Source organism: Mauremys reevesii, linkage group 5 (genome assembly GCF_016161935.1).
Source record: "Mauremys reevesii isolate NIE-2019 linkage group 5, ASM1616193v1, whole genome shotgun sequence".
NCBI lineage: Eukaryota > Metazoa > Chordata > Testudines > Geoemydidae > Mauremys > Mauremys reevesii.
The window spans coordinates 58,311,489-58,321,580 of NC_052627.1; the positions used below are offsets into that span (position 1 = coordinate 58,311,489).

Below are 10,092 nucleotides of genomic sequence, written 5' to 3' on the forward strand. Positions count from 1 at the left end.
AGCAAAAGTCTGTAGTGTAAACACAGCTATATTGGCAAAGCTGTGCTTTTATCAGTATAGCTCAGGGGTCAGCAACCTTTCTGAAGCGGTGTGCTGAGTCTTCATTTATTCACTCTAATTTAAAGGTTTCGCGTGCTGGTAATACGTTTTGACGTTTTTAGAAGGTCTCTTTCTATAAGTCTATAATATATAACTAAACTATTGTTGTATGTAAAGTAAATAAGGTTTTTAAAATGTTTAAGAAGCTTCATTTAAAATTAAATTAAAATGCAGAGCCCTCCCGGACTGGTGGCCAGAACCCAGGCAGTGTGAATGACATTGAAAATCATCTCGCATGCCGCCGTGCCATAGGTTGCCTACCCCTGGTATAGCTTATTTCATTTGTAGGCAGTGGTTTTACTATGCCAGCATTTTCCTTACTTTGCCTATGCTGTCTTATCGATGGAAATACTTTTTGTTGTTTTGTAAGTGTACAAACTGCAGCTTTGCCAGGATAGCTGCACCCACACTAGGAATACTTTGCTGGCATAGTATAAGGCAGTGATACTCAGACCTCAGTGGTTCAGGAGCCAAATTAGCAATCAACATTACCCAAAAGCGCCACAGTAGTGTGAATGACAGGGAAAATATTTAGTTTTTATATATTATTCTCACAGCAAGTAAATAAATAACTTAGTGCAAGTCGATAACTTAACTGGTTGATAACACAGTAAAAGCATCTTGATTGATTAATAACTTAGATTTATTAATAATTAAATCACAGAGTGTTTTAATATCACGTGCTGCAAAGAGCCACAGGAGACACATTGAAGAGCCACTTGCAACTTGAGAGCCACAGTCTGAGTATCACTGATACAAGGTATTTCAGTAGCGGTAAACTGGTCCTAGTGTAGACATGACCCAAGTCTTCATTCACTGCACTGCATGCAAAAAGAACAGGAGTACTTGTGGCACCTTAAAGACTAACAAATTTATTTTAGCATGAGCTTTACAAAGTAGGTGTAGCACACCACTAAAACAGACAGTAGCAATTTACACTCCCTTTGCACCAGTATAAGCAGCTATACAAAGTACAGGGCAACATAGAATCCAGCCCTTTATTTTTTGTATAACCATTTTATACCTTAAAGTGAACTCTGGGATCAAATTTAGCTCCAGAATGAGAAAACACACACAATTTCACAAAATCTAAGATCAACATAAATGTTTTCTACTAGTTTAAAAAAAAATCCAGTGGAAAGAGTTTTAAAATATACACAATAATTATTCCTTCTACAAAGAACGACTTGCTGGAGCAAGGCCTTAAAACTGTTTATAGCTGGTTTTGTCAAGTGAAAATGACTAGACAGTTTCCATTGTCTACACTGAGAGAAATGCAGAAAGTAAACAAAAATAAAAAAGTAAACACTGATTTTAAAAGTTTTCAATTTTAATAAAAAATTATTAAAAACAAAGGTAACATTTTTGTTTAGCTGCTTTTTAAAGATATGTTTCTTAATGTGATATTCCCCCCAGGACTGGGCTTTTAGGAAGCTGTCTCAGCACAGAGTGGATTGTATATAGACAGAAGAGGCAAATAATACAGCAGCCACCTCAAGGACTAGCAAAAGTTGCTTATCACACATGATCTTTAAGTAATGATTGAATTAGAAGCTACAGAGATTCTGTATGACAGGGCTGCGTTGGCTCCCTTGGCCCACCATATGAAATAAAAACTATATGAATCCATTGTAACTTAATCACTGACCCCGTCTCATCACATTCTCTCACCCGTTTTCCTCAGCCTTCCAAATACGTTATCCCACTTGTCTCTTTCTTCCACACCAGCAACTCCTAATTCCAGCTTGCCAAGCCCTGTTGTCATGCAAATCTCTTCTTAAATCACCTCCTAAAGGTGCCTTAGGCTGGTGTAGTTTGTTCCCCTTCCCATACAGGAATAAATTATTCTGATATAAACACATTTATACTGGTATAACTATCTACATTAGTTAAAGTGATAAAGCTTTTATGTATAGAGAAAACCTACAACTCATTTCTCCTGTGATGGCTACAAGAAGTGAGTCAATAAAAAAGTTCCCTCACCTGAGTTTCCCTGTGCACTCCATCTTCTCTGGGACTGTAAACTCTGCAGGGCAGAGGCTGTTTGTAATGTTGTGTCTGGTACAGCATTAAGCACCTTGCTGACACTTAGGCCTCCAACCCCAGGCTGGCAGACCCTTGCGCCCCTGAGGAGTTCCAATGCACAACAACAAGCAAAATCCAGGGCTTCACATTGGCAACAAGCAATGTGGGGTTTGCTTGTTGGGGTGGTGATCCTTAGGGCATTTTAAGTATTGATCAATACAATTTATATTTAACCATCCAATTTAGACAAACAGCATTCTGGGAGTTAAACTGTTGGAAGCTGGACATTGCACCTTTTCTTTTAATATTAATGACTATCCCTTGATTCATCAAGGAGACACGCATTAAGTCGAGCCTATCAAGTTAACAACAGTTAAGTGACTGTACCTTGCCCTGACTCCCCTTCCTGCTCTCCTCCCCCTTTAAAAAACCCTCCATTTCCAGGTAGGATTTTAAACATAACTTTAAGGAAAAATCCCATTTGTTAAGTAACGGTCAAACACAGATTAACACATTAATCTACTTAATCTGACCCCCCCACACACACACTTGTTATTAGCGACCATAGCCCCACTCGTGTCCTGTGCACCGCTCGCTAGTGAGATTGGTACATGGACTGACCTGCACTGCGGGGGTTAATGGCTTTGCCCAGCATTCAACTAAAAGCCTCCTGCTTACCTGCTGCAGAGTTCAGGTTCCCCCTTCTGTGCCTTCTGCCGAACTCCCTCAGCTCCTCTTCCTCGTCCTCCAGCCTCCAGGCTTCAGCCATCAGCGAGGGGAGCAGGAGGGGGCATTTAGAAAGCAGGCGCCCCCATGCCCGAGCGCGCGACCGGGGGGTTCTTTGTCTCGCTCAGGGAGTGAGCAGCCCTTCCGAGCCGCCCCACTCTGCACCTGCACCTCTCCTCTGCCCCGGCAACTCCCTGCAAATCTCGCTCCTTTTCACTCCGCCTCCCGCTTCTCTGAAGTTTAAGCCTAGGCGTGGAGGATCCTCTTTGGGCCTTTTCCTCTCCTCCCTTCCCCTGCAAGGCTCAGCCGGACGCAGGTTGGGAGGAGAGAGAGGCGCACCCACACAACCAGGTTGGGAGGGAAGGGAAAGTTAAAGGAAAATGAAAGAAGGTCGCGTTTGCTTTTCCTGCCCATTCACAATATTCCGGTGTCAACAGGAAACTCCACTGCTGCCTGGCACTAAAACAAAAGGAGGAGGGGGAGGTACCTGGAGCAGAAAGCAGCAATCAGGGCTGCAGCATGCAAGGGAGGGAGCGAGCCTCAGCTGGGAAGGAAGATGGACTCGCACTTGCAAGGCTGGAGTAGCTGAAAACTTTTATTTAGGGGAAAGGGACATGATTTTTTTTCTTGTGGAGCCACTTCTCTCCAGGGCAATCTCTCAGGCTGGTAGCATTCTGAAGGAGGGAAAGTTCTAAACAGTGCAGCATTGAGTGGGATTTTAAAGGTCCCTTCAAGAATGCAGTACATTCTTCCTCACCAGTGGGAAAGACCTTTAAAAACTGCTTTAAATAATTCAAAACAAGAGCCTCTGTTCAAATGAGACTTGGCTGATTTATGACTCCAGTCCCATTGTTGAAGCATTGTTGAAACTGCATGCTGAGTTATACCCAGTACAATCCCACTGAGCTGTGTATGATAACCAGGGGTGTAAATCAGGGAAGAAAAGAAGAGATTGGTGCCCACCTGTTTTAAAGGGTTAGTTTTATTTGCTATGATGAGCACAACAGCTCAGAAAAATGCTTTCACTTTATGGTTAAGGTGAATTAAGTAGTAAAGGTTCTCACTGTGAAAAGTTAAAACCTACTCTTCTTATTAGCATATGCGCAATATGCCTCAGGTGGACACCAGGATTCATTCATCACTGAATTTGGTCTGCTGGCTGCGAAAAAAGTTGGTGATGCTTAGGTACCAATATGATAGGCACCTTAGAAATAGCCAAGTTATAGAGTCTTTGGCTTCAGATTGTTATTATAGGCAGAACAAGTAGTGCTGCCTATAATTAAGGTTGCCTGACACAGGATGGATGGTGCTCTGGGGATGAACTGGGGTTATGTAGTGAAGGAGTCTAGATCTATGGGACCCCTGCCTCCTTCATTGCACACATTGTTAGCTGTGGAGTGAATAAGGCAAGGAGCTGCAGAGAAAAAAGGATGGTCTTGTGGTTTAGGCAGTTTAATGCCCTCCAGATAACTAGACTCTCTCCCTGACTTTTCCATTGAGTTCCTGTATGATGCCTTGGAATTAATTAAAACCGAACTTTTCATATTTTGTAAAAGGACCACTCAGTGCACAAGATGCACACTACTTTCAGTAGTGCAAGCTGAGAAGAACATGCTGCTTTATTCAATTGTGTAACAAAGAGGTGGTGGGTGAAATTCCCACTAACTAAACAGGAAGTATGAGAATGGTGGAGTACTCTGAGTAATGCAGTTAACCCCTTGATGATCACTTTATTACTTCACAGGTGGTCTCTAACTGTGCACTCATTTTCTGGGTGCCTTACATGAAACCTGGAATTTGAGTTGCAGAAGCGCTGAGCACTCTCAGCTGTAAATGAAGTCAATGGGAGTTGTGCTTGAGCATATGACGTTATAAAATGCTATGTTCTCTGAAACATCAGAGATTATTGTGTGTGATTATTTGGGGCTCTATGTACAACTTATACTGGTTGTAGTGATGTTGTAGAGTGTTGGTCCCACGATATTAGAGACAAAGCAGCTGAGGTAGTATTTTTTTATTAGACCACTTTCTGTTGATGAAACAGACAAGCTTTCAAGCTATACAGAGCTAAAGGAGAGCTCTGTGAAACTCCAAAGCTTGTCTCTTTCACAAACAAAAGTTGGTCCTGTGACATTACCCCCCATATTACTTATGGAAATATTCTTATGCTAGATATGGCATAACTGAGGTATATTTTCTGCAAGATGGGTCTTGTAGGTATCATCGGAAAGGTTATTTACTGAATGTGATTATCCAATTTGTATGCATGTATCATTTCTGTATCTGAAGTTAGGAATATTGACTATGTAAAATTGCAACTGTGATACATGAAGGGAGAGGGGGTAGCTCCTTTTTGTGGACGCCCAGCCAACCAGTAGCTATAAAATCCCTCTTAGTAGCTGTTCTCTAATTGCTCTACCCGTAAAGGGTTAAAAAGTCTCACTGCTATGCAAAGGTAAGAGGAAGTGAATGGGCACCTGGCCAAAAGAGCCAATGGGAAGGCTAGAACTTTTTAAAATTGAAACAAGATTCCCCTTTTGTCTGTCTGTCTGTTATTCTCGGGGAGAGGCAGACAGGGACTAGTTATACTGTGAGAAACTTGGGCCAGGTATGATACAAACATTGGTATCATACCTAGAAACTATTCATCTAAAACCCAGATATGTAAGTAGATAAGGAAATGTCTAGGAAGACATGAATAGATTTATCCCTTTTATTTCGTTATGGCTTGTGTACTCCTCTGTGCTTTTGTTTTGCTTGTAACCTTTAAGCTGGACCGCAAGAGAGCTATTCTTGGTACTTAATCCTTGTAGTGCTTTTTTTAAAAATCTAGCAAAAGCCTAAATTCCCAGATGTATTTTCTTCTTTTTTTATTAATAAAATTTACCTTTTTAAAGACCAGAATTGGATTTTTGTGTCTTAAGAGGTTTGTGCACATGTTGTTTAATTAGCTGGTGGCAACAGCTAATTTTTTTTCTTCTTTCTCAACTCTTCCCTGGAGGGGGGTGCAAGAGCTTGAGGGAACCCCAGAGGAAGGAATTCCCAAGTGCGCCTTCCTGGGCTCCCAAAGGAGTTTTGCACTTGGGTGGTGGCAGCATCTACCAATCCAAGGTTTTTAAATAAATAAATAAGCTGTACTTTTGGGAGTTTAATACAAGCCTGGAGTGGCAAGTATTAATTTTTAGAGTCCTTGTGGTCCCCTACTTTCTGCACTCGAAGTGCCAGATTGGTGAATCAGCCATGACAACAACTGTGTGTATACTTGGAGATGCCCACCAGACAATAAGCAATCAGCCTTAATGGGCGTTTGGAAAAAGACAATGAGTCAAGGATGTAGATCACCCATCTTCCAGGAGTTCCTTCCTGTGGACATTACAAATTAATCTGGTTTCATGGTTGCTTTAACACTGCAAGGTCAGGTGATAATGTCACCTGGTAAAAAGTGCCACCTTCGACTCTGCTGGTACTTTTCCACTGGAAACAAAGGCTTCCCGCCTTAGGCACATTATATTTAAGGCTGAGGAGTAAGGAAAACAGGACTCCTCTCCACTGCCTTCCTGCCCAAGAAGAAAGACTGCTGAAAGTACCTGAGGAGACAAAGAAACTGAGCTGTGGGAAAGGCAAGGGCTGAGTCCAGAGTGACACAGAGGAGTGTAGTCTGTAAAGAGAAATACCTGGGACTCTAAGCTACAGAAACTCTGTAACTTGCCTAAGACAACATTTAGAGTAAGAAATTACTTCTTCAAACCATCTCTTTAAGATCTTAAGCTTAGTATGAGTGTTTTGTTTTAGTTGCTTAGTAATCTGCCTTGTTCTGTTTGCTAGCACTTAAAATCTGCCTTTTATAGTTAATTCACTTGTTTTTGTTTATTATTAAACCCAGTTTGTGCAATTTCTAATGGGGTGGGATGGGCAAGAAGTTGTGTATATCTTCCTCCACATTGAGGGAGGTGGCAAATTTATGAGCTTACGTGGCATAGGTTTCTCTACATCCAGGGGTGAAAGTAACTTAAAGGACTTACCAGTACGCAGGAGTCCTGATCAGGGGCCAGAAGAGGTGGGACCTTTCAAGATTTAAAGGCCCTTAGGGCTGTGGCTGGGAGCCCCAAGGGCCTTTAAATCACCCCGGAGCTACCTGCTACAGAGGCGGCTGGGAGCCCCAGGGTGAATTAAAAGGCCCAGGGCTGTGGCCGCTGCAGAGCTCTAGGCCCTTCAAATCAATGCGGGAGCCCTGCCACGCTACCACTTTAAAGGGCCTGGGGCTCCGGCCGCTGCGGGGAGCCCGGGCCCTTTAAAGCACTGCTGGAGCTCCAGCAGAGGGGTTTGGGTGGTGCTTTAAAGGGCCCAGGGCTCCCCGCAGCGGCCAGAGCCCCAGGCCCTTTAAAGTGCCACTGGAGAAGCCGGTCCAGTCTGGCACAGCGTATCGGCTTTTTGTCTGTCTGTTGTTGTTCTTGAGGAGAGGCAGACAGGGACCAGTTATGCTGTGAGAAGCTTGGGCCAGGAGCAGACTGGCTTATTTTCACCTCTGTCTACATCGCAAGACAGTATTATTTTGGGTATTCTTTCCAGAGGGAAGCTGCACTTGAGTGCTGGGCAATTTCCTAGCTGAGTCTTCTCACAGCTGGTGCATCTCTACCTGTGCATGTGGGAATGCTGCCAGAGGCTGGAGAGACTAATTCAGAAAAACAGGGAGAGGGAGCCCAGGCTAGTGGAGCAAGCAGGCTCAGTGAAATCCAAATACATCAGGTGGCATCCCAGAAGGGGGGTCCAATCCATCACAGGTCCAATAAAAATAAATATTACTTCACCCATTTTGTCTTTCTATGCACCACTTATGTATTCTAGTTGATTATATGAAATTGCTGTATCATTTGTATCATTCAATGGATGTGGAATCCACCATCTGCTGTCAGGATATCTTCAGATCAGGGATAAGGGAGGGTCACCCATTCAAATGGGAGCACCTTAGGACAATGGGTTGGCTGAAGCTGGGAGAACCAGTTTTCTCCAACTTCTCTGCAAGAGACTGAGGTTTGAAGAGTGGAATTGCCCCAGAAGCAGAACAAAGAAATCAGGTGTTAGCATTGTGTCTTAAAAACTACAGAGCCTCAGATATGCAGAGAAAGGATTCGCATGAGGAACAAAGGCACAGGCTTTTGGAGGGAGAGCGGATGTTTTGATGGCAGTGCCAGATAAGGTAAAAGGATGCTGTCTGGACTCCAGGGTGGGAAGAGAAAGCAAGAATGAGCACATCCAGACTGACTGAGTCACGTGGAAGAGAAGCCTGACCTGGAGGAGTGGAGTCCTGAAGAGGGGACCTGGAGCCTTGAAAAGACACTTTTATTTACTGCTATCTAAAGTAAAGAGTGTTTGGTTTTGGACCGCTTTGCATAGCCTGTGCCTGTTTGCTTCCACTATCATGTATTCCTGAAGAAATAATTTGTAAGCCAGCCTGCACATATAGTGGAATTCTGGGAAAGAGGGGGAAGGCCAGGGGAGCTGGCCCTAGTCACAGGGCCTAGGCAGTTGCACTGTGGGGTCTCAGCTGGCAGAAAGGGTGTGATACAGGATGTGCACCTTGAGAGTATGCCTAGAAAGCCAAAACCAGAAGAAGAAAAAAAAGGGATTTTTTTTTAGTTTAGGAAGCTTAAAAAGCACACAAGTGCAGTGTACTGACACTTAAACACAGTAGCCTGGTATTTGTTCAGCACAGGAAGTTTTAAAGCAGGATTGTGACACTAGGCATCTCAAATTGGGCCAAAATTAGTGGACTTTTTATGTTAATCTCTTTGTGCCTTGTTTCCCTAGCTGTAACAGGGGGATATCACCCTCTCATCTCAGAGGGCTGGGAAAATAAATTCATTAGTATTTGTTTCAGAGTAGCAGCCGTGTTAGTCTGTATCTGCAAAAAGAACAGGAGTACTTGTGGCACCTTAGAGACTAAGGGCTTGGCTACACTTGAGAGTTACAGCGCTGGTGGTGGCTTTACAGCGCTGTAACTTACTCCCCGTCCACACTGGCAAGGCACATACAGCGCTGCATGTACTCCATCTCGACGAGAGGAATAAAGAGAACAGCGCTGCTCTTGCAGTGCTGGGGTGCCAGTGTAAACAGTGATTAATCTTACTACGCTGTGACTGACCTCCGGAACCTTCCCATAATGTTTTTAAGAAAAGATAACACTCTTTGTTTTGTTGTGAACTCAGGGCTCCCGGAGCTGCTTATCTAAAAAACAAACACAGCTCCTGTTTGCTCGAGTAGAGGCAGGCAGGGGGATTCCTTTGGAATGTCCACAGCTAGTGTTTGCTTGAGGAGAGAAGCAGCCCGGTGGGGGCGGGGGTCCGTTTTGGAGCAGCTGCTTATCTGGTCTGAAGGCTATTTGCATTTAGTGAATGAGAGAGGGTGGGGGAAGGGATCGAAACGTTTAAAATGATTGAAGGTTGGTGCTGTGTATCTTCCAGTCCTTAGAACTTGCAAGACAGGGAGCTGAAAACAGTGTCAGCTCCAAAAATCCACTCTCTCTGTCTCCCCCACACTCCCTGTCACACTCCACCCCACTCCCCTCTTTTGAAAAGCACGTTGCAGCCACTTGAACGCTGGGATAATGCACCACTCCCAACACCGCTGTAAATGTGGCCACACTGCAGCGCTTTCCCTACACAGCTGAACGAGGACAGCTTTAACTCCCTGCGCTGTACAGCTGCAAGTGTAGCCAAACCCAAACACATTTATTTGAGCATAAGCTTTTGTGGGCTATAGTCCACTTTATCGGATGCATGTAGTGGAAAATACAGTAGGAATATATATATATACACAGAGAACATGAAACAATGAGTGTTACCATACACACTCTAAGGAGAGTGATCAGTTAAGGTAAACTCTTTTCAACAGGAGAGAAAAAGAACTGTTTGTAATGGTAATGAAAATGGCACATTTCCAGCAATTGACAAGGAGATGTAAGGAACTGTGTGTGGGGGGGGTAGGGGGTGGAATAAGCATGGAGAAATCGTTTTACTCTGTGTAATGGCCCATCCACTCCCAGTCTTTATTCAAGCCTAGTTTGATGGTGTCCAATTTGCAAAGTAATTCCAATTCAGCAATCTCTCGTTGGAGTCTGTTTTTGAAGTTTTTGTTGTTGTAATATTGCGACTTTTAGGTCTGTAATCGAGTGGCCAGGGAGATTGAAGTGTTCTCCAACTGGTTTTTGAATGTTATAATTCTTGATGTCTGATTTGTGTCCAT

The 10,092-nt window shown here is 43.6% G+C and overlaps 1 protein-coding gene across 4 annotated transcripts in view; it reads right to left on the reverse strand.

The window, feature by feature from the left end:
* SH3D19 (SH3 domain containing 19) overlaps positions 1–3,312 on the reverse strand; it is a 124,618-nt gene extending 121,306 nt beyond the window's left edge. For 3 of the 4 annotated variants that reach the window (XM_039540991.1, XM_039540990.1, XM_039540989.1), the window contains exon 1: positions 2,803–3,312. In XM_039540991.1, coding sequence (XP_039396925.1) covers positions 2,803–2,893 — 91 coding nt within the window. In that variant the 5' untranslated portion in view covers positions 2,894–3,312. The remainder of the gene's footprint in view (positions 1–2,802) is intronic. The other variant, XM_039540988.1, reaches the window with a different exon arrangement.
* Positions 3,313–10,092: the final 6,780 nt, after the last annotated feature.